Source organism: Elgaria multicarinata, chromosome 3, assembly GCF_023053635.1.
Source record: "Elgaria multicarinata webbii isolate HBS135686 ecotype San Diego chromosome 3, rElgMul1.1.pri, whole genome shotgun sequence".
Taxonomy (NCBI): domain Eukaryota; kingdom Metazoa; phylum Chordata; class Lepidosauria; order Squamata; family Anguidae; genus Elgaria; species Elgaria multicarinata.
In genome coordinates, this window is record NC_086173.1 from 49,048,638 (window position 1) to 49,073,662 (window position 25,025).

General features: G+C 46.3%; 1 protein-coding gene across 1 annotated transcript; it reads left to right on the top strand.

Annotated features, from left to right (window-relative positions):
* Positions 1–67: 67 nt before the first annotated feature.
* Positions 68–21,198, top strand: LRRC45 (leucine rich repeat containing 45). The gene is made up of 18 exons (XM_063120188.1): positions 68–104; positions 3,109–3,424; positions 3,837–3,898; positions 5,479–5,549; positions 5,772–5,950; positions 7,295–7,423; positions 8,101–8,213; positions 10,242–10,300; positions 11,416–11,493; positions 12,963–13,098; positions 13,344–13,421; positions 13,837–13,948; positions 14,061–14,131; positions 15,092–15,184; positions 15,891–15,983; positions 17,410–17,583; positions 18,985–19,132; positions 19,268–21,198. Exons 2-18 carry the CDS (start codon positions 3,187–3,189, stop codon positions 19,462–19,464), a joined length of 2,031 nt encoding a protein of 676 aa, XP_062976258.1. The 5' UTR covers positions 68–104; positions 3,109–3,186; the 3' UTR covers positions 19,465–21,198.
* Positions 21,199–25,025: the final 3,827 nt, after the last annotated feature.

Below are 25,025 nucleotides of genomic sequence, written 5' to 3' on the forward strand. Positions count from 1 at the left end.
TCCGGTGGTGGACGAGGCCGCCTCCTTCGTCAGGCATTCTGGGAGCTGTAGTTGACTTCCCGCTTCAGCTCCCGCTCTTAAGTTTTCTCCAGGGTTCTGGCTCAGTAAGTAACCGAAGGATTTGGTAAACTAAGCGCCTTGTTTTCTGGGGGACGAAGGAAGCTGGCCCTGAGGATCGGAGCTCAAAAGGATCAGCAGTAAGCCTATGTACACCAGTTGCTGGGGTACATGGGTGGAAGGGTGCTGCTGCACCGTGTCCTGCTTGTGGGTCCCTGGTCGATAGCTGGTTGGCCACTGTGTGAACGGAGCACTGACTGGACTAGATGGACCCTCAGTCTGATCCAGCATGGCTCTTCTTATGAGAGAGGAAGTAAAGAGAAACAAGGGGGAGTAAATAGAGATGTAAGAGCCACGACTCAAGTCGTGGCGGTTACTTGTTCATTTGCTAGTTGTAATGGCATTTACCCGCGGTATTTTTGCCCAGTTTCATTGCCATGTGTACTCCTGCCATTGCTATCAGTGGTAGTATTTCTTATCAAACACCCACTTTCTATTGTCATCAGCATTTGCTGATTCCGCTCACATCACTACGTGTGGCCACCTTTACTCAGAAGTAAGTTTCCATCTTTGGGAAGGTTATTAGGATATTTTCCATTAGCCCTACTTGATCATAATCCTAAATCTATATCAGTGGGACTTAGCTGTAAGAAAATGTGTTTTAAGCCCAGTAGGATGTACTCACCTGAAAGTGTATACAGGATTATGATCCAAGGCTGTCAGCCTAGTTGCACTGATCTTAGTGGGAGTTATTGAGTGCTTCTAGATGAGCTTTCGTCTTGCCTCATTCATAGAATTTTGCAGGTCATCTAGGTGACATCGTCGTAACCCTGCTGTGTTTCTCAACCACAGATGGAATATTCAAATTTGTGGTGCTAGGAGCCCTCTTTCTGGAAGCACTGACTGAGTAGAATTGGCTTGCAGGGCCACAATCCTAGACCTACTTACTTGGAAGTCAGTTCCATTGAATTAAGTGATTTGTCCAAGTAAAAAAGGCACAGCGCAGGCTGCATTCCAAATCATATTTCCCTGTATGCACATCCTGTTGAATTGTACTTGACTTACTTCGGACAAGGCTTTAAGTTTATTCTATACTGCAGTCTTCAAGCGCTGACTCTGAAGTGGTTACAAAGTATTTCCATACTACTAGCATCCCCAAGTCATATATATTTGTGCCAAGTGTATGGTAGGCACTCTGAAAAATACAGAAGTGATGTGGTCCCTTCTCATGGTGAATTTAGTGTGAATCTCCTGGGGCTTACGCACAAATAGAGGGTACAGAACAAGAAAACCTAGTGGCATATGTTCCTTCCCTAAATTCCAATTATCGAGATATATCTTAATACGAACACTTTGAAAGACCACTTCTTACACATTCCTAGGACCGGATTAATATGCTTAGCCATTTCTTCCCCAAATTCACTCACAGCATCCCAACAACTACACATGTCCCAAAGTGGTTCCCTGTCTCTCACATCTCCAACAGGTATCAGTAGCAATCCATCCATTATTCAAGTTTCAACTAGAGTCCAACATTCTTATGCAGAATCTTTAGTCTTCAATCCATACTGGTCAGCATCTTCTTGGACTTCTCCTTTTCCTCCCCACCCCCCATTTGCTCTCCTTTTCCTTCTGCTCATTTGATATTCTCTTTTTTGTCTGCCTGCGTAGATCTAAATGGTAATGTGGGGTGGGGGTGCTAAATGTACAGAAGGTTTGCAACAAGACCCAAAGATCTTCATACAGAAGAACTTTTAGAGAAGATTGAAATTGGCAGGATAGTGTTGGAGAGAAGATGTGGGAGAGGTTGGGTAATTAAATGGAGACAAAAACCTGCATATTAAGCTGTAATCTTTTAAAAAGCCAGGTAGGTTTGTTTAGGGAAAGTTTCCACAGACTTCAGAACTATAGCTTATCACATGGTGATTTGCACATGAACTACTCCCATTGCAAAGCATTATGTTTGGTGGTGAAAGCTTTTGTAGTGTTTGATCTGTATTAGCTGCAATCACTATGTGATGAACATATATGTGTGAACTCCTCCAGAGATTGATCTGTTACTTTAAACTAATTTGCAAGTAAGTGGATTGTTGCTTTCTGGCATGCAGAAACACACTAGTCTCTGATAGTGCACTGTTTTCTTATAGGCAAGAACTATACTAATTTTCACAGACAACTGTGTGAACCAAGGAGAAGGGCAGCAGTTTGGTGCCTTTGTTCCAAAGACTGGCTCCATCCCTCCAGTTTAAATTAAATAAACACATTAGTGTGTTGACACACACAAAATAGACAAGGTTGCCAGCTGTCTTATGTTCTGCAGAATGTGCACCCCAGATTTCAACAATTTACAACTCCATGGAGCTGTAAGCATGATAAAACAGCAAGACTCTCACACTGAGTTTCAGAGAACCTTGTTAAGCAGGCACACATATTAAGACTGGCCAGATGTTTATGTATACGGGTTGTCTCTTACTCCACCAGAAGATCACAGCTTCAGAGTGCACAATGGCTGCAATTTATCTGCTAGAACTGGCACCAAATGTATCTCTAGTGTCCCTTATGTTTAAAATGATTGATCTGGCAACTCTATCTCTTGCTGTTTTTCATTTCTCAGTTCAGAAATCCCACTTAACAAGATCAGTCAGTTATGTGAGTTTCTTTGTATATTTATATGTATATTGCGTTTATACCTGTAACACAATAACTCGTGGGGGAAACAAATGTCCAAAAAAGGCAAATATGCCTCTGAACTACATTTCCCAGCAGGCCTCAGGATTTGGGAGAGGCTGAATTTAACTACAATACCCACCATGCTCCATTTTCCTTAGTTACATAGGCTGGAATTGTCAGTTGATGGGTGAGCCTCAGTAAACGTTAGGAAATGGATCTGGCTGCTTGTCTAGAGGCTAAAGGGATAAAGTGGGTAGGGCAGATGCCATTGCTAGTGTTCTTGTGTGGGGTTTACTTAGAATCTTGAAGCATGATTACCCAAAACAAAGCACTCAGCAACGTGTACCTTGGCAATAACTTCTGACTGTTGCTGTCCACCAGGCTTTACCCTCTGCTGCCTGTTCATTCTGGGATCTCTCTTTAAATTCCTCATCTACGTGGGGGGCATGAGTGACACTGATGCCTGCCACCGAGATGGATGACATCCGACGATCCTATGCTAGGCTGTGCAAGGAGAGTGGCGCTGAGCCTCAGGAGAGCATCCTGCAGCACTTGGAAGAGGCGACAGGGAGAAGCCGCTTGGATTTTGCGACCCAGAGCCTTTCTGTGGATACATGCGGAGCCCTGGGCAAGCTCTTGCAAGATGAGCTCCAGTTCACCGAGATAATGCTGAGCGACTGCATGCTGAGTGAAGAAGGTGGGCTCTGCCTGTTCACAAGGCAATCCTTGATTTACTTCCTTTCCTGAGAATGGAGAGTGAAAGCCAAAGTTGATGGCATCTTTTCCTCTTCCCCCTCATTTACTTACTTTAAACTTGTTTTTTGTATCCATGTGTCACACGAGTGGGACTCCTTTAAAAGGCAGCTTGTTCACTAAATTAGGGCACAGCCTTATGGTAACTTGTCAGGAATACATTTCCAGAGAGGTAGCCATGTTAATCTGCTTACAACAATTACAAAAAAGTTGCCTAGCAGCACCTTAAAGATGCTAAACAATCTGCCACAATACATTAGCCCTTTTAGATGTCACTAAGCCTCTCTTTTTACATTGGGACTAAAGTTGTAATTTTACAGGTGCGAGAATGAGCTACCTTTCCTTTTCCCTTGCAGGGGCTAAGCTACTACTACATGGACTTTGTTCCAACACGGTTGTGAAATCCTTGGACCTGAAGGTAAGGGTCTGCTCCAGCCCAAGCATTAGGACTCAACAAATTCTAGGATGAAACCTGGCTTTTGGAAATAGGTAGCAGGCTGGGAAGAAAAGTATTCAGTAGAAAAGACATTTTGAGCTCTTTCCTATCCATGTGATGGTTCGATGGCAAATAATGCAGTCAGAGCCATTAATCAGAGCCTGTAGACAGGGATGGCCAACATGCGGCCCTCCAAATGGTTTGGTCTACAACTCCCACATTCCTTACCATAGGCTATGCTGGCTAGGACTGATGGGAATTATAGGCTGAAACATCTGAAGGGTCACATGCAGCCCATCCCTGCTATAGACCATGTAAGGACACCATTGTGCATCCTTTGGAATCCCGTTAGAGTTTTGAGAATCCCAGCTCACAGTAAGTTTCTGATCATCAGAAACTTCAGGGATATAATTTAAAATGTGAAGCAAAAATCAGAATCAAGGAACCAAGAAGAAAGTAGCTCCAGTGAATTGTTTTTCAACTCTTACTGTTTCTATACATTTTGGGTTGGAGCCAATGTTGACATTCTGCTAGCGCAGCGGTTCTCAACCTTCCTAATGCCGCGACCCTTTAATACAGTTCCTCATGTTGTGGTGACCCCCAACCATAAAATTATTTTCGTTCTTCTCTACACGATCCATTGTCATGGGATGGTTTGCTAATGAAAATAATACATAACAATAGCTTTAATAATACAAAAGATGATACATGACATAGTTCAGTCAATACAGTTTCCTAAGACCATCGGAAATATGTGTTTTCCGATGGTCTTAGGCAACCCCTGTGAAAGGGTCGTTCGACCCCCAAAGGGGTCCCGACCCACAGGTTGAGAACCGCTGTGCTAGCGGAAGGATATCACTGGCAGAATGGGACTTCTGTGTCTTCTCCCTCTTGCAGCCTCACGTGCATCCTCCAGATCTTCTCTAGAGGATCCCCCAACCCTCTCGAACAGATTTGGAAGGTGCGTGGGGGCTGCAAGAGGGAGGAGAGTGTGTGGAACTCCTGATCCACCAATGGTATCCTTTCACTAGCAGAAGGAAGATGCTGGATCTAAGCCACAGCCTGGAACTAGCCACTATTCTGAAGGCTCTAACTCTTCATTATCTCCATATGAATTAGGAGAGGCAAATCTTTCACTTGTATAAATTGGAATGTATTATTACCCCAAGCCTCAATCACACTTCATGAGTGTCTATGTCAATATTACAGATTTACACCAGTTTGCGTGCCATGGCTTCCTCCCCAAATGAAACCTGGGAATTTATTTACTTATATAATTTCTATGCTGCCTTTCGATTCAAAGGATACATAAAGTGGTGTACAACAGTGGAATCATAAAAAACAATAATTTGAAACAACTGAAATATAAAACAGTAAACTGAAGATAAATTGTAGCTCTGTGGGGGTGAAAAGAACCACAATACCCTCTACAAGGCTCTGATTCCCAAGGTTCCTTGGGGAGGCCATGGTACAAAAAGTGGCATCAGTAGTGTAGATGTACATGTCTGTTCTTCGATAAGCAGGTATGCAGCAGGGCACTGACTGGGCCTGGTTTGTTTCAGGGAAACAACCTGCGAGCTTTGGGGGCCGAGACTCTGGGGAAACTGCTCAGGCAGAACAAGTCTATCAGAAGGTGAGCAATATTAAGGATATATGGTGAGGCTGAGGTCCCCTTTAGCTCTTGGTGTGTGTGTGTACAGAATTGGTACACGCAGTATGTGAGCCAAGGATTCTCTGTGCTTTGTCTGCTTGTGTGGGAGATTTAAGGTTCCTTTCTCGGTTTTAGGCTGGTGCTCGCTGTGCTGTGAGGGGCTTGCCTTTAATGGTTTGCCTTTGCTGCCTTTTCCCTCCTTAGCCTCACTTTGGAATGGAACAACCTGGGTATATGGGAAGAAAGCTTTGCTTTGTTCTGTGAGGGGCTCAGCGCCAACTGTCACCTCCAATGTTTGGATTTGCGCAATAATCAGATCAACCACCAGGGGGCCGGAGAACTGGCTCTGGCCCTGAAAGGCAATTCCAGTCTACAGGAACTAGGTAAGGCTGCCCTCCCTAAATAATGAGGTATCTTCCCCGCCCTCATGCCAACCCAGTTCTCCGAAAACTTTACAGGGACGTGACGACCACTCTCTTTGGAATTTAGTAAGCAATCTAGTTTGCTCTCTAGAAACTATCTGCATCCAGAAAGTTGATGATCTGACTCAAGTATCGGACTGGATTTGCACCTGAAGTTTTTTGCATAGATGTGCGTACCGAACCTGTGCCATCTGCACAGCGGCCCACTTTCATCCTGGGAGAATCGGCTCAGGCTACTAGGCAGCATCAGCCAAATGCTACTAGGCAGCGTTAGCAGAATTGAACATGGTGCTGGGGCAACAGGGCACATCTCTCACTTTGCAGTTTATATCAAAAGGATGTAAATTGGTTCACTGTCAGGCAACCAATAAAGGTGAGTGGAGCTTTTATGGCCTGTTCTGTGTTTTTTGGCTTGGGACTTCCAACCACTGAGCTTTATTGGTTGCCCTCCTGGGGCCTCCTTAAGCAATGCCTAGTGAAATACTCTTTAACTCTTTGCTCTTGCATGGGTGGCATCTGGCTGTGAGGTATCCTTTGACAAACCTCATTTTTCAAGCTGAATCCTAGAAAGGCCACTCTCAAGCTGCTGCAGGGAGGATATAGGACCAGCTCTGTCTTCCCAAGGGTTTGTAAGAACAAGGCCTTCAGGATGTTCAATGTGTGCGTTCTTCAGAGGTCCCTCGTGATCTTTCCTTCTTCGTTGCCAAGTGTTTGTTGTCATTTCATCAGAAGGTCTTATGAACTAATCCTAGCTTGATTCTATGTGGAGTTAGATGCACCTACATCCAAAGAAATCAATGAGCTTTAGCACTCCTAATTCTGCATAATTCTTGGGGTGGGTGGGACTTGTATAGGATGCTTTCCTAAAACATTTGCAGCTGTTCAGCAAACATTTCTCTATCCAGTACTACTCAGACATTGGCCCCGTTCAGAAGACACCTTAAACCATGGTTTTAACCATAGGGACTAAGGCAAAAAGGCTTATTCACCATGGTTAAAACCATGGTTTAAGACGTCTTCTGAACACGGCCTGGCTTTCTGGCTTAACCACCATGGTTAAAGCCATGGTTTAAGGTGTCTTCTGAATGGGGCCACTGATATGAGCCGGAATATCACTAGAAATAAGAATTTCTGTCCCATCTCATCTCTGAAATAGATCTTTTAAGCCAAGGACCTCTGTGGATTACTGTTATAGTTAACTATCCAAAGGTAGACCAGTTCCAGCTGCTGGTGTTCCAAAACCTGGGAAAGCAAGAACTTTTGTTTTAATTGATGGCCGTGTGTGATACCTTGCTTCTCGCTTAGATCTGCGCTGGAATAACATTGGGCTCTTGGGGGGCCGTGCCCTTCTGAATTGTCTGCATAGCAACCGGACACTACGACAACTAGAACTGGCCGGGAACAATGTGCCCAGCGACATCCTGAAGGCTCTGGGTGAGCAACTGTGCCAATCCCCTACGTGCTTCCAGTCCTAGATTCAAGCGCTGCAGCATACCCAGTTGTCTGTACAACTGGATGGACAAGAGATCATCATCTGGTTGGAGGACAAATAAAATGCAAACTTAGAATTCCCAGTGAGATTCCAAACTTGCTGAAGTTGGGAGTATATACTAGGTTTGGGGTAGGGCTGGGGTAGGGAGTTCTGAAGTTTTTAAGTATATATTGGGGAGTAACAGGGGGAGAAGGAAAGGGTTCCTGTCCTCATGTTCTAGTTGTGGACTTCTTTACATATTGTAACAACATATTGTTATGTATTCTTGTTCTTGTGTTGTGAGCTGCATTTGACATATCTATGTAGGAAAACAGCATGCAAATTAAAGTGTTGATGGTAATGATCTGGTGGGCTTCTCAGAGGCATCTGGTTGGCCGCAGTGGGAAACAGAGTGCTGGACTAGGGGAGGCTTTGGTTTGATCCAGCAGGGCTTTTCTTCTGTTAAGCTCCCTTTCTGGCACAAGGTGCATAGAGATCATGCTAATGGTCATTGCTGAATTTCCCACTCTGGGTCCCAAAAGTGGAGACACCTGAGTGCCTTTGTAATCCCCATGGAGCACAAAAAAATTGGTGGAAAGAGTTTCACTTTGAAAAGTTTGCTTGTGTCTCTTTGTTCCAGATCAAGCCATGGAACATAACCAAGAGCGTCAGAACATCCTCTGCAAAAGTCGGAACAGGACTCAAGTGCTCAGCAAAGAGGTGCTGTGCTTGAAGGAGGAGAAGGCAAAGCAGGTTTGTTAACAGGACTACAGTTGGGCATGATAGGGTTTTTGCGTATATACGTGGCATCCTCGGTGTAATATCTTCAGGCCCCACCGTACCTGTGAGGCCGTGCTGAAACCCTGCCAGGTTCCTGCTGCCTCCTGCAACCTGGGACGTCCAGATTTTTTTGTCCTCTAGGAAAATCAGTGGAACAATGTTTCCATTGATTTACATAGCGGGGATTGGGGTGGGGGAAGCTGCACCTCTGAAAATGGCTGCTGGCTGGACGTGGAGGAGTTCACCCATTGCCAAGTACCCTTGGGGCAGCAGGGACTTGAGGGAAGGTCAGCTTCTTCCCCATCAGTGGCTCCCCCCCCCCCCCATATGCAAGTCAGTGGAGTGATGTCTGTCCACAGAGAGAGCAGGGCAGAGGGATGGAGGCACTCCCAATATTTTGTGATTAGCCGCTCCCCTTGTGGCAGCCATTTTGTGACTGGACCTACAACACTTTTTTAAAAATCCAGATGGGTCCATAAAGGTTGAGGAACTCTGGCACAGACACAAAGAGTGACAGGCACAAAGCGTGATAGAACTCTCCTGCCTTCTTCGTCCAGGCAGACGTCAGGCATAAGGACGCAAGATATTTCTGCATCTCTCAAGGACTCTAGAGAGCGAAAGGACTGATCTGCCACAGTGTTTGAGGGACCCTAGTGTTGCATTCTGAACTTTACTTGATGATCCTCCTGAACTGCCAGAGAAAGTCATCCTGATCTACAGGATATTTTTCTTCCTGAGATCTGACGGCAAGCTATGTTGAACAAGCTAGGAATTGGAGAGAGGCTGGACCAGTTTGTCTTTGCCTGCTCTATTGAGGATTGTTTGTGTGTGATATTTGGACTGCAACTCCCATCGTCTCTTGCCATTGGCCATGCTGACTGGGGCTGATTGGAGTTGCAGTTCAAAACATCTTGGGGGCACCAAGGTTGTTTACCCATGTACTTCTGACATCTGCTTGCTGGATCCCTGTGGCCAGGTAGCAGAGCTGAAGCAGAGGGAAGTGAGTAGGAGAAGCCTTCTGGATGCAACTCCCAAAAAGATCGTATGAACTATTCCAGCTGAGAAGACTTAAGGTGCAATCCTATGCATGTTTAGACGGAAAAAAGTCCTACAACTCCTAGCATTCCTCCGCCAGCCATACATAAGATTGCACTCTTAATTCCTTAGACTCCCTGAGAATAGTTGATTTCCTTGCAGGAATCCTAAATCCTTTTATACGTGACAAGATGCCTTCAGAGCTTGCCAGTTGCTGTTCAACATCTTGGCCTTTGCACTCAGCTTTTGTGACTGCTAACTTTTCCCTAACAGGCAAATGTGTGGCCTAGTGAATTGAACTGGGGAGGCTCAGGTTCAAGTCTCTGCTCTACCAGGAAGCTCACTGGGTGACCTTAGGCCCGTCACTGTCGCTCAGCTGAACTTTCCTCGCAGGGTTCTTGTGAGTTTAAAAGGTGGGCAGAAGACCAACTGCATCAAACTGAGCTCACTGGAAGAAGGGCAGGATAAAAATGTAACAATATTATCCACGTTAACTGGAGAGCTGTGACAAGAGAGTAGCAGCACAATCCTATCCTGTCCATGTCTATTCAGAAGTAAGTACCATTGACCCTGTTCAGACGACACTCAAAGCCACGGTGGTTAAGCATTTTGAGCTAAACATGCTTAGTGTGGCATGTGAACCATGTCTTAGCATGTACTGTCAACTGTTCCGAACCATGGTGGCTATATAGCCAAGGTTTAAACATGCTCACTAACCATTTGCTGCAAAAGGGTTAGCGGCCTAACTATGGCTTAGTGTGTCATCTGAACAGGGTCAATGGAACAGTTCAAGTTACTCCCGGGTAACTTTGTATGGGCTTGTAACCTAAGTGTTCCTCCTAGAGTCTGGAAGAGTGCCATTTTAGCCAATGAGAAGATTGTCCCAGCACACTGATCAAATGGATTGGCCTACCGCATGATCACAGTTGAAATTCATGGTGTTAATCTTACGTACCTGCTTTTCAGTTCCTGGATCTCATGGATACCATTGACAAACAGCGAGAGGAGATAACCCGCAGCAGCAGGTCAGTGGGTTGTGGGCAGCAGGCTGTTCCCTCTCCACCTGGGCCCAGACAGTCAGATGCTTAATAGAATTTAAAGCAGGGGTGGGCAACACGTGGGTCCCTTGCGCTGTCCCCCACACTTGTCCTTGGATGTGGCCATGACACGGGAATGCAAATGTGTTGTTTTTACACTTCCATTGTGATTTTTAAAGTGATTTTTCTTTTCTTTTTAAGCTTCTGTAATGGTTTGCTGCTGAATTTCAGTGGCAAACTTCCCAAGTTTTTCAGCACGGCAGCAGGAATGCAGCCGGGGGGGGGGGAGGGTTTCCAGGGGGTCAAAAACGACCCCTGGATCCCCAGCGTTGCCTGCGCCTGGTGTAAAGTCATTATAGACTTAATAGAAATGATGTCTTCGTAGAAATGATATATACCAAGTGTTGTTTCTTTTGTGATACAATCATGAAACTTGCTGGAAGAGCACCTGGCAACATCAGACAAAATCTCAGATGTGGAACCAACACCAGCTTTTGAGTAGTGTGGGTCATTTTTCAAAATGGCTAATGTGATACATCATCCCAGGCAAATGTACATAAAGTACATTTAGTACATAAAGCTGGATAATTCTCATCCAGCTTTATGTACTAAAATGGACATGATTACACACATATATATGGGCAAAATCCAATGTCCTATAAGTGGACTTCCACTCATTCAATGGGGCTTTCTCCTCTTCTCTTCCTCCCTGCAGCTCCCCACAGTCCCCAGATCTGCTTGGGAGGGTCCCCAACCTTTTGGAGCAGACTTAGGAGGGTGCCCAAGGGACTGTAGAGGGGAAGGGAGAAATGCCCCCTCCCCACTCCATTGGCAGAAGCTTTTCTGTTGATGGGCTGGATTAATTGGATACCACCTTGATCTGGGAGCACTGTTTGTCTTATAGCAACAGTCCAGAAAATAGGTCATAATTTTTTGAAACCTTTTAAAATCCTCATTTCCGCTTGTCACACACGTCGTCCCATTTTAACAAACACTTAGCACCTCTTTTGCCACAACTTTACTACCCCATTCCCCACTCTTGTTTCAAGATGAACTTTTTGGATGGTTCCGTACCTGAATATCACCCTCTGCTTTCCATGCAGGGTGTCAGCAACCCGAGTCGGGCAGCTGCAGGAGGCCTTGACTGAACGGCATTCTGTGATGAACTCGCTAAAAGCAAAGTAAGGAGCAGCTGGTGGGAACAGGCTGGGCTGGTGGGGGGCAGTTCGAGAAACTAGGTGGCCGTTATCAACAAAACCTTCTGCTAGAACTGGGTGTTTACTTTATGTTAACAGGAAATTGTGGAAGCGAAGGAGTGAGCAGAAAGCAATAGGACAGTCGGTTGTTTAACCCAGGCCCCCAGTATTGCGATTGTATCTGCAGATATGCCTAGATTGTATGGGCATTATTATTCACAAATGACTGGGAGTGGTAAATATTTATTTTTCCAGTTATTAAACTGTGTGGGCTACTACTCTGACATCATTGCTCATGCAAGACATGATCTACTGATCAGTACAAAAATAATGCCCCGATACATTGTACAGACATAGAATTGGCTGTTATTTGCTTCGGAAGAGTGGGGAGAAATTTGTCTCTTTGGCATACTTCTACTGCTCTGATAATGTGTGAGGCTAGAACGTGTTGAGGAATATCTAGACTCCTTTACATTTTGGCATGGGTGTCGCAGGTGGCATCAGCAGCAGCAATGTGTTGTGTTTCTGCATGGCCTGCATAGAGTCAGGCAGTAATCTTGAGGTAAAACATATGAAGGCTCTGAGGAGCATAGATGTACTGTAGCGCATTGGTCTTCCTTTGGTGGGTTGCGACTCGCTACTGACCTATGGTGGGCCCCAACAGCAACACTATTAACAAAGAAATGTACTGTAAAAAATTAAGAAGCTAGTCCCATACTGCATGTTTGGGATAACAGGAGGGCCCAGGTCTGAAAAGGTTGAAGACAGCTGCTGTGGTGCATGCTGGGAACAATCTCTCCTACATTTGATTTGACTTGGGTTGTGCTTGGTGAAAAAGTTGGCTAGCTGGGCCAGCCCTACCATTAGGCAGAGTGAAGTGACTGCCTTAGGTGGCAGATAGTGGAGGTCAGTAGCAGCTCCCTTTGTTCCTCCTGAACTCCCCAGCTCTTCTCCTCTCTTAGAGGACATCAATGTGTATGACATAGGAACTGATCTGAGGGGTCCTAAACTAGCCAGGTGGAGGATGGTATACCATTGCCAGTGTCGAAGTAAGAGCCATTTGCCAGTCTAGTCTGCTTCTGTACATGGAATGGTGGGGGCCTTTTTGTCCACTGCAAAATGGCTTAGGCAAGCCCTGTTGGCCAGCACTGCACTCGGGGATTGAAAATGCACCGTAAGTGGGTAGAATGGAGAGATTCATTTACCTACCTATTGAAAAAAGCCCCTAAGGGATGGCATTAATTCTGAGTTAGTTCATCTCGAGAAGGTCTCTCGCACACCGACCACCCAACAGGTGCATGAGCTTTGTGAGTAGAAAGGCCTTTGCAATAGAAGGGAAAATGATGGAATCATTGAATGTGCCCATGTGCACACTTGTCTGTTGCATTGTGGCAAGCTCACGGAGACTTCTTGCAGTCCTGGGAGTGGCTACTGGGGCACTTTCTGCTTTGCAGGCTCCAGATGACTGAGGCAGCCCTGGCTCTGTCGGAGCAGAAGGTGTGCAACCTGGGCGAGTTGCTGAGCACAGCCAAGCAGGAGCAGGCGAAACAGGCTGACAGCCAGGCCAAGGAGCTGCAGCAGCACAAGAAGGTAGGCAGGGTGGCCTGGGGTCAGGCTGGGGCCAGGCGCGACTGAGCAAGAGAGAACTGCCCCCATTGGGTGAAGCCAAGGAGCAGAAGCCTCCGCTTGGGGAAGGAGCCCAGAGCTGATATGGAGGTGGTAATGGCAGGCCATGCTTGGGTGGCACTTGGCGGTTTGGGGAATGGAGGACAACATGCAGCAACATGGCAAAGGGGGAAGAAGGGGCTGATCGCTCCTGCTGTCTGGCTTTGCAGAATTCTGCTGACCGAGAGGCAAAGCTTCAGCGTGAACTTTCAGCGGCCAGCGAGAAAAATTTCCTGCTCAGGAGTCAGGTAGGACAAGGACTTGAGCATCCCTGAGAGTTCACTTTCCTGAGAAATCCTCTCAGCCCGGCTTGTCCTCTTACCATTGCTGGGATGAACCAAAACTCATTCCTTGACACTCGTCTTCCACCAGACATGCTGGACTGCAATCCCCCCTCATCCACATTGGCCAAGCTGACAGGGGATGATGGGGCTTGCAGTCCAATACATCTGGTGGGAGCCGGGCTGGGGACGGCCGCTTCTACATCTTTTCCCAGCAGACTAGGTGCCCTCCAGTTGTTTTGCACTTCAGCTCACGGAATCCTTGACCATTGGCCATTCTGGCTGGGGCTGGAGGGAGTCGTAGTCCAACACATCTGGAGGGCGCCAGTTTGCTTTCCCCTGTTCTAAGGTTTAGAGTGCCATGGAAGTGTCTTCCTCCTAGGTGGAGGAGCTGGAAAGAAAGTGCAAAACGCAGCAGGAGCAGCTGTTCCAGGTGAAGGAGGACCTGACCCACACGACTGCAGAAATGAAACTGCGGGCTGTGCAGGCCGAAGGTGAGCATGGTTGGGAAGCCTTGAGCTGTTGAATGCCTGCTGGAGCCTGGATTTCCTGGGGTAAGGATGGAAGGCTCAAGTGGCTGGCACCTCCTCCCTCTTTCCCCCCCAGAGCGCTTGGAGATGGAGAAGAGGAGGTTCAAGCAAGTCCTTGAGGATGCAGAGTCCCTTCGACTGAAGGAGGTGAGGAGAGGGCTGCTGAGACCATGGAAGGAAGCTGCACTAGGCTCCCGTATCAGGGAGGCAGAGCTGGCTCAAGCACTTTTCCTATCCTGAGGGGAAAGGAATTTTGCCCCCCCCCCTCCTTCAACAACTTGTTGTATAAGATGTGGGGCAATTGTGTTTCCCCTACCAGAGTTTTTCCTGTTCCGCAGGACTGAATGAAGAGAATCTTTTAAATCTTGTATACTTTTTTAATGTTTACTATTTTTAACCGTTGTAAACCACCCAGAGAGCTTTGGCTGTGGGGTGGTATATAAATGTAATAAATAAATAAAGGGGAAGGGGCTGCCCCGAGGGGAGACCTGTGGGATAGGAAGGCCCAAAGGTTGGGGGAAGGGTCATGTTCCTTCTTTGGGAATCCCCCAGTTCCAGAGCCCCCATACAAGTGGACGGATGCTTTCGAACCGCCCAGAGAGCTTTGGCTATTGGGCGGTATAGAAATGCAATAAATAAACAGAAAATAATAAATTCGTAGCTGCCTCCACACCTCAGACCTAGTGCCTAAGAGGCTGAGCGGGATACAGGGAATTCTGTTCCGCTCTGAGGGTTTTCCTAGCTAGCCTGGAGCCCCTCTGGAATACTACAATCCCAGGTAGTTGCCTTGACTGCCTAGATCAGGCCTGCCCTGCATAGAGGCTCCATGCTTCCAATTCTCATGTCTTTTTTTTTTTTTTCATTGTATGGCCAATCCCATTCCATGGGCCTCGCTGCACTAAGCCCTAGAATACTTTTTGTTTTTTTAAAAAATGAGTTAAAGGCTCTGTCCCAAACTATTATGTGATGGGAAGTCATATTTGCGCTAAGGAGTGGGTGGCAGCACCTAGAGCAGAGCCTTGAAAGACGGTCTTCACATTCAGGCAGGAACATATGGGAGAAGGCGCTCCTTCAGGTATCCCCTGAGTGATGCTGTTTGTAATGCAGGTAAATCACATGACACATCATATGGAGACAAGTGAGCAGGCCCTGCAGGAGCGCATCCAGAGGCTGGAGGCCGTCCGCATAGGACTTGAGGAGGTGAGTGGAACAGGAGCAGCTTCGCCTCAGGGTACCGTATCCCAATCACAAACTGTCCCTGTTCAGTTGTAATTTGGGGGAGGGTGATTAGGCTAACCATGGTGCATGGTGATTAGCGCTAGCCCTGCTGAGTTCTCCTGCCACACGTGCACTAGCCACCCTGCCTAACCACCTCCACCTGAACCACCCTTCTTGAGGACGTGTAGCTTCTCCTTGTCCGGGTGCGGGAGTAGCCTCTTTTCTGTAACTGCTTGGAGCATCATAGGAAGACGTTTTCGAGCCTCTTGACCATTGGGTGGAGATGTTTTCACTTTACACGGCAGCTGAAAGTGTTTCTGCCTGGGAACACAGAGCACTCAATGTCGATAACCCTTTTGCAGTGCAAGTAAATGAGGATGTTTAAACTGTGGTTATGTAGCCACTGTGGTTAAGATAAGCACCCTACAGATGACACACTAAGCCATCATGGTTAGATCAAAATGCTTAACCATCATGGCTTCGTGTGTTGTCTGAACAAGCCCATTCTTTCCTGCCATAGTTGGCCTTTCTGTGAATAACATATCCAGTTCCCTCCTTCCATTGTCTTGCCCTTCTCTGGATTTTGGATCCAAATGCAGCCTGCTGGATGAGATTGAGTAGGAAGCCTTTCGCATTCACTTTGGATGCCCTGACGTTGTCATGCGCTATTCTTTTGCTTTGTAACTAGGAACTGAGCCGAGTGAAATCTGCTGCCCTTGTAGAGCGAGGCCAAGTCGAGGAAGAGCTCATCAAAGCCAAGAACCAAGCCAGGTTGGAAGAGGTGAGTACAGCTGAGCAGCTCAAAGGAGTCAATCACTTTGGGCAGAGCTGCATGTTATAAGAAACATGGAGCTGTTGCAGCAAACAAGTTGCATGTGCAGGACATCGTCATAGGCGTGCGCAAGGGGTGTGTTGGATGTGCCCAGGCACACCCTAATGTCTCAAAGAATAAGCACCACATTGAGGGGGTCATTGAGTGGGGATCCAGACCCAGAAATCACTTTGCTGGGAGCTACACTTCAAAAAGACCAGGAGAGAGGCCCCAAAGGCTGTATCGCCTCATAAGCCCCTCCTCTGGCCAATGTCACCACAAAGTCCCGCCACTGCTGGGTCTTGAGAAACGTCTCCTCATTCCCCACGCCCCTCGCCTGCAATGGCCCTCCCGTGGTTAGGCAAGCCAAACCAAACATGGAAAAGGGCATCACCGTCTACAGTGTTTAATAAATAAGTGAATAAAATTAATGTTCTTTATGACTGAGTATTCAATAAATGTTCACCTTTGAAAAAAAACCCAAAAAACCTCTGGGTGCACGTCCTAATGAAATACAGTGCGCATGCCTATGTACATTGTACCTCATGTCACATCCTTCTGCCACACCAGTGGCAGCCAGGGATGTGCAGCAGGGGCAGGGAAATGCACTGGGTGGCAACATCTGCGCATGAACTCAGTTGGGGATGGAAGGGGCCACTCCACATGGGGGATAGCATTTTCAGTGGCAGCCCTATGTTTCCATATAACAGCAGTGGGGAACGTGTGGCCCTCCAGGTGTTGCTGGACTGCAGGTACCATCAGCCCTAGCCTACATAGCCAATGGTGAACAATGATGGGAGTTGCAGTCCAGCAACACCTAGAAACCCACACGTTCCCCAGCTCTGCATTAAAATTTGTAACTCTGCCTCTGGAGGACAGCAACATTTCTGTTGTAGAATGACACTATTGGAAGAGATCTCAACATTTTGTTGTTGGGACTAAGGAGTTCCAGGTTCAAATCCTCCACTGAGCTGTAAAGCTCACTGGGTGACATTGGGCCATTTGCTATCTCTTAACCTAACTTACCTCGCAGGGCTGTTGTGAGGGTATAAGGGGGTGGGGAGAACCATGTGTGCCTTCCTGAGCTCCTTACAGTAAAGTAAATAAATGTTAGTGCTTATAAAAACTGCAGATAGCAAGCACCATTTTAAAATGAGGCATCCTTTCCCCCTTCTCTCGCCCACACATAATCTAAAAACACTTCCTCCTTCAGAGCTATTGATTTTACTCATATGCTCATCCAATTTATTAAGTAAGTGATTAAAATTCAAGCAGTGACTTTACTGAGATTGCATGAATTGGGGTGCAGCTCTCCTTGGCACCTACCAGTGTTTTCTTTCAAGCGGGTGGTTTCCCCCTCTTCCACCCCCACCAACTCCCCTTTTACAATTTGTAGCAACAGCGGCTGGAGCACCTGGAGAAGAAGCTGCAGCTGATGATGCAGTCCCGCGATGAGGCTCAGAATTACTGTCTGCAGCAGAAGCAAGCCGTGGCTGGGGCACAGGCAAAGGAGAGCCAGCTGAGCCTGCAGGTGGAAGGACTCAAGAGGCGGACAGAAGAGCTCCAACAGGTGAATGGGATGGTTGGCTTGAAAGGGGGCACACCTGCGCAGAGCATAACTCTAAGGAAACCTAAACTCTCCAGTCAGGTTAAGGCTCCTCTACACCAGGCGTGCAGAACATCAGGGCCGGGCCCCAAATCTGGCTTTCCTGGGGTCCCAATCCATCCTGCAAGTGGTGGTGCCCCCTCCTTCCCATCCGTTAGTTTGGTGGTTTCCTGGCTTTTGTGCAATCCCACCCACCCCAATTCGAAACGGTTGGAAATACTCTCCCAAGGCTTAGTTACTGGCAGAAAGAGCTTGAATCTGCAACATGCTGGCAATTTTAAAGTTTTTAGCCCCGCCCCTTTTGCCTTCATCCCTATCCCAATCCCACCTAAGAGCTTCTCCAAAATGGAATACGGCCCTTTGGCCGAAAATGCCCTCGTTACACCTACTTACCTGGGAGAAAGTCCCGTGGAACTCAGCACAACTTACTTCTGAGTCGACATGCATAGGATTGCATTATAAATAACTCAGTTTTCAAATGTGCACAATTTCTGCTAATTACTGGCCTGTTGGTATAGAATCAGGTTGCTGTTATTTTAAATTTCTACAAGAACAGGAGGTGATAGAGAACTAAACAGGGACAGGGCAAGGAAGGCGCAGCTTCTCTGACTACTGAAAGCCCTATTCTAGGCAATTCCCCAACAACTTTCAAACTTCCTACACAGTCACGGGGGTTAGGAACTTCCTTTTAAATCCATGGGGTTCAAGATTCTCTGTTGTGCAGTGTGCATCCAACTACCGATCAGGGTAACGTACACACAGAATTTATCCTATACCAACAACATGTCTAAGCTAGTAACAGATTCTCACCCTAACCTTCCACCCTACCACATTTCTCTGAGGGCATGCATAAAAAATGCCTGTAGTATTAAAGGAAATACAGGAAAAGGGGGAAGAATCTGGATCTGTTGGGGCTTGTTATTTTGTGATGGTGTAGTGGCTAAGGTGTTGGACTGGGAGTCGGGAAGTCCGGGTTCTAGTCCCCACTTGGCCATGGAAACCCACTGGGTGACTTTGGGCCAGTCACAAACTCTCAGCCCAACCTACCTCACAGGGTTGTTGTGAGGATAAAATGGAGAGGAGGAGGAGAATGTATGCCACCTGGGTTCATTGGAGGAAAAAAAGGTGGGCTATAAATGCAATAATAAATAAATAAAATAGTACAGCCTTCCCTAACATAATGCCCTCCAGATATGCCAATGGCCGTGGCTGGCTAAGAATGATAAGAATCGCAGTCCAATACATCTAGAGGACAACAGGCTAGGGAAGGCTGGTCTAGTACATCTGGTAAGTACTGTGGCTCTGCCTGGAGCACTGCATGCTTAGACCGCAGGCCATTGGCTGCTTTGCCCCCATGTATGGCAGGAACTGAGTGGCAAGGAACAGGAGAAAGTTGCGGAGGTCAACAAAGTGCGAGTGGAACTGCAGGAGCAGATTGGGCATCTGGAGGCTGAGAGGACGGCACAGGAAGGGATGCGAGAGAAGATTGCAGCCCTGGAGCGACAGCTGAAAGGTAACTGGCCCGCGTCCTGCTTGGTGGCTTCCTGTGGACTTCTCTTTAGCCCCACTGCATGAACAAAAGTGCTAGGCTAAATAGGATTTTGGTCTGACCCAGCACAATTCTTTTTACGTTCTTATGTTTGTGTAGTGTTGTCCAGTAACCACCGGGAGACGCTCCTGGACAAAGAGGGTGAGATCTCAAGCTTGCTGGAGAAGCTGAGGGTTCGTGAGGTGGAGATCTCCAGAATGAGGGAAGAGGAAGCTCAGCGAGCCAGTTTTCTCCAGAACGCCATCATGGCCTATGTGCAGGGTTCCCCCTTGGGCTCTTTCAGCCCCAAGAAGTGAGCGTGAGTCTTGAAGGACCTTAAGGAATGGAGTTGCAGGATGATCATTGTGGCCTGGCTCTGAGGCACATGGGTATCATGGATTCTGACTTCTGTCTGTCACTGGGAGATCCTGCAACAGACTGTGTTGTCAGCTACCTGAGGCTGAGCCTGAGGTGTCATTGAAGGAGACTCATCATTGCTTTAGAAGCCATGTTAATGGCCTGCGCCAAAACTTAGTCCTGTCTAAACCTGCAAACCATGTTGCAGGCCTCCAAAGGTAAAGCCTTTCATGCTGATTTGCAGCCCACAAAAAGGTCAGTTCACATGACTATGGAAGATAACGTCCTCCTACATCACAGGCATTTGCTTACAATGTACAGATTACCTCTCCAGGATGGTTGCCACAGAGAGAGAGAAAAATGCTTCAGTGTGGTTAGTTCTCATATTGCATCACTAACAAGCGCCAATTTCTCAAATCACCTAGATCATGTAGGTACTTTCCATGCCAGTTTTTCAGCTCCACAGGGGCTACTGCTGCTGACATGGGAAATACTCTTAATCCCTACATCTCATGTAATCATAAAGAGATGAGGTTGGAGCAGGAGTTACTTGATACATCCTGGCCCACTGCCACGTTTGGCAGAACATATAATTGATCCTCCCGTGCCTGGGAATAGAACAATTGCTGAAGCTTTCTAAAGGGATCATTATAGTGAGCAAGCCTCAGTCGCTAGTGCATGATTTCCTTGGCCTTTGAAAGCGTACAGACTGAATGTCCTAACAGAGGCATAAGTCTGACTCATCCATGGAGCCTTATCGGTCTTGGTAGTAAGGAGAGTCACCTTGTCTCACTGACAACAGAATTTTAGTTGGTGGGATAGACAGTTGTGGCTTAGAGATTTGATTGGTTTCCAGACCGTGCAGATTTTGCTGGATTTCTTCCCTGGAGGAGTGGCAAGCTTGATCACTCATTTCTAATTCAATCTTTAAAACCCATATGAAAATGAAATGTTTGTACTTCTGTTCAACTTTAAGGGCTGGTTTGAATTTGGAGTTTTTGAATATATACATTATATTGTGCTCCCTCTGTGTCTTTTTAGATATAAATATGAAGTGTTTGTTTCTATTTGATATGACAATACATTAAGGGTGCAATCCTATGCATGTTTAGATTGGAAAAAAGCACTATAATTTTCAGCATTCCCCAGCCACCCATGGTTGGGGGATGCTAGGAATTGTAGAACTTTTTTCCATCTAAACATGCATGGGATTGCCCCTTAAATGTCTAACCAGCTTCCATCCATGTTATGAAAATGAAACAGCACACTGTTTTGTTTTATCCCAAGTGTTTTAATTTGGAGGAGGCAGAATCCCCCTCCTTTATTTAAACACATTGGTTCCCCCAAACTTCACAGTAGGCTTGTTTTCCAAAAACTTCCAAAGGAAGACAGGTATACTTTAAAATACTGAATTCCAATTCAGCCTTTCCCAACCTCTAGTGCCCTCCAGATGTGCAGGGCTATAGATGTATGGTCCGATGTATCTGAAGAGCACCAGGTTGGGAACAACTGCTCTAAAGTAAAAAGTAGTTAAATCAGGATACAGAAGACCTAAAATCTGGTTATTTTAATGTAGCTGTCCCATTGTCTACTTGTATTAGGTTTTTTTTACCATATCTTTTCTCCGTTCTGGGTATTGACAATGAAATGTCTTTCTTTCCAAAGGCCCAATAAAAAAAAATCTTGTATCACAATGGTCTCACCTTATAGCTAGTTGAATACTATGAGGTTTCTAGGAGGCCAAGACAGGACAATTTAATTACTCTTGGTTGTTAGTGAGTGGCGGGTGGCTTCTTTGTGGCACCCCCACCCTAGGAGGACATCACTGTGAAGATTTGTACTTCTCAGTTGATCTACGGGTTGTGGATCAAAAATCCATGGGAATCTTATATTGTGTTTGAGGTAGAATTCCAAGTGCCTGCCTACTTTTCCATGTATCTTCAGTAGTGTGATGTCCTTTTCCTATCTTTAAGGAAGGGCCATAGTTTAGTCGTAGATTAGTTTAGTGGGGTTCAATCCCCAGCATCCCCAGGTAGGGCTGGAAAAGCTCCTGCCTGAAACCCTGGATTGACTCTGCCAGTCAGCATCGACAACTGCTGGGCTTGATGGACCAATGGTCTTACTCGGATTTAAGGCAACTTCCTGCATTGATGGGAGGGGGCATAGCTCCTAGGTAGAGCAATTACTTTGGTCTCTGGTTCGATCCCTGGCATCTTCAGGTAGGACTGGGGGGGAAATCCTCCCTGAACCCCTGGAGAGCTGCTGCCAGGTAGGACTGGGGGCGAAATCCTCCCTGAACTCCTGGAGAGCTGCTGCAAAATAGACCAATGGTCTGATCTCAGTTTAAGTCAGCTTCCTGTGTTCCCGCTGCTCATACAAAAACCAGCATGGTTGATTATAGAATTTAAAAATCACAGCCAAGGAATGAGAAGAGTTTGCAAAGGCAGTGGCCGGGGTGAGGAAAAGGACAAAGCTATAGCAGGATTCTCCTTGTTCTTCTAAAGCTTTGTTGACGTGGTTCTGGAGGGAACTTGAGTGCTCTTTGCTCACGCCTGTCTGGAAGAATCAGTGCCCTGCAAGCTACTGCCCAATGGCAAGGACACGTCTTTGCTCCACATACATAGACAGTGCCCCAGGGTTCTAGTTTTATCACTCTTAAAAAAATATCTTTGCCCTGATGCCTAATGGGATTTGACTGATTCTATGGGAAAGCAGAATTTTGTTCCCTTTAAGGCTTATCCTATAGTTTGAGGAGCTAACAGAAAAGGACAGCAAATTAGCTTCCATATTCACTACCACACATATTTACCTCAGCAATCAAGTCTTGATTACACCAGATATTTGACTAAATTTCAGTGCCAATTTGAGATCTCTGTAACGTGCGTGTTCTTTGAGTCCCTCTCAAATTGTGAACATATCTGTATGCTGCTGTTGTGTAACAGAAAACAGAGAGGAGCCATTTAAAAAAAAATGAAAGGAATTTCCTCACCAGTATTTTGAATTACTGTTGTGGGAAATACAAAAGCCTTACAAATCTAAAGTGAAAATTTCCCGTATCGGCATGTTGACAACTGAAATGGTTTGACAGGGGTTTAAGTAGCCAGGCAGTCTTGGGTGCAGTGTGACCATATTGATTACTTCTATTTTACAGAAAGGGACCTAAAGCCCCAAAAGCGGGGACAAAAGGAGGAGGGGGCAAAAAGTGATTTTCAGAGCCCACTCCTGGATACATGCATTCAAGATTAAATTGCCAGAATAACAGCAACAACCCAACAGTGTAAGAAAGCAGTTGCTATGACTACATTTTAGACACAGTTTTGTTTGTGAGGTTATATTTTTTATAATAGCTACAGCAATGCTATCACCATTTATTTTTAAATTAAGAAAAGGGATTGTGCATGTATAGTTGGTATATAGACCACTTAATTGTTTAGACTAAATACTCAGTGTTTATAACTAGTCCGTTGGCTGGAAATATAATAACATGTGGGGTGAGAGATGCCCCTGATGAGATATAATTACTTGCTGAAAGCTGCACAGTTGTAGTTGGCTTTGAATCCCAATCTCTTTTAGGTGGCAGCCCAATCTACTATGGAAAGAACAAGACCAGCTTCCCTAAAGGACTCAGACTCCTGAATCACAAGTTTCATAGCTGAGAACAGTAAAGACACACCTTCACATATGCGGTTGCAGCAAGCACCAACTATAATTCAATCCTAAAGCCATCAATAACCGGCACATACACACAGTCCCTGAGAATGCCAGAATTTGCTGTTTGACGGAGCTTAAGATAAACATAAGCAATAAAAAGGTTTTCTAGAAATTCTCTGGCCCAATTAGCAGGACTGGTAAACGCATCTTCAAGGGCTGGCAACAACGCCTTGTTCTGGTGCATCTGTGCCTCTTCCAGCCAAGTAGGCAGAACCAATTGGGAAGATGGAAATGTGTGTTGGCAGTTCCTTGTGTTGAGTAGCGCGCCTGTCTCCAGCGGAGAATTGGCCTCCAGGGCAAGGAAAGGGACGGGTGGCTCTATATGCCAATCTGACAGCTGCCTCTACCAGGCTGTTCATTTGAGGAACTTTTACCTTTATGACTTCTGTATCTGGGCTTTTAACCAACTCTCAAATAGGCTACTGGCTAGAACACAAAGGCTTCAGACTCCTCACCAGCCCACAGGTGAGGGATCAACATCTAGAAGGTCCAGATCCAAGTATATCACCCCAGAGGCAACAAGGGATGCTTTGAAAGACTGGTGGCTGCAGTAGTGGGACCTATTAGCTTACTTTGGGGGCAGGGATAGGAACATAGGAAGCTGCATTATACTGAGTCAGACCATTGGTCCATCTCGCCCAGAACACTAACTAGGAGCAGCTCTCCGGAGCTTCAGGAAGTTTTTTTCTAGCCCTACTGGAGATGCTAGGGATCGAACCTGAGACTTCCTTTGCACGAAGCAGGTGCTGTACCACTGAGCCACAGTGAATGTCTCTACATCAAGGGAAATAGCATTGTTTACCCAGGGCTGCTGGGCTTCCTGGTTGTTGGTGCAATTGATGTGAGCTGATTACATGGGAGGAGAAGGGGTGACAAGGCAGGAGATCCCTGGGGGTTCCTTTAAAGGTTTGAATTGAAGCATGTGTGCAAAGGAGGGGAGGGGAAGTCCTGTTTTTGTAGCTTTACTTGAGTTGTACTGTTTCCTTGCAGCCTTCAGGAAAGCTAGGACTTACTTCTGAGTAGATGTTTAAGAGTGTGCTGTAAATCTGCAATCTTAGGCACACAATTACTTGGGAGTAAGCCTTATTGAACACAATGGAACTTACTTCTGAGTAGACATAAGATCGCACTGTTTGTAACCATAGGCACGCTTACTTGGGAATAAGCCCCATTTAACTTAAAGGGGTGCTCTTAGTGGGGTGGGGATCAGATCTGCTTCCCTTTGTTGCAGGGAGACATTTAACCTCGTCTTCCTTCGATCACAGACACGAAATAGTGCAGTGCCAGCTTTACACACTGCCGATTTTGCGCCATTGGGCTTTATTCCAATTTATCTCTGATTTATTTTAAAACAGAATAAGGAAGGGAAACCACAGAAGACATCCTGGATGATGCCGATGTCGTCAAAAGGACACTTGAACTTCTGTGGGTGGCCAATCATGAGTGTGCTTTATTTTGGTCGTGTAAAGAAGCCCAGTGTCCCATAATACCTGGGCCTTCCATTTCCTTCTACAAAAGTCCCTTACAACAGCTCTCTGTGAGGCTACTTGTTGTTGACCATAGCTATAGGGCAAAGATGTCGAACATTTCAGCCCAAGGGTTGAATTCAATTTTGAAGAAGCTGGGGGTGGGGCCAAAGGCAAAATGGGCGGGGCCAATAATACCAGCATATTGTGGCTTAAAGCTCTTACTGCAAGCGGCTAAGCCTTAGGAGAAGCCCTGCAACCTTCTAGAATGAGGAAAAAGCTGCACAAAAACCAGGAAGCCTTCCAAAGATGGGGAGAAGGGCCACCTGGCGAGCCCTGGAAGG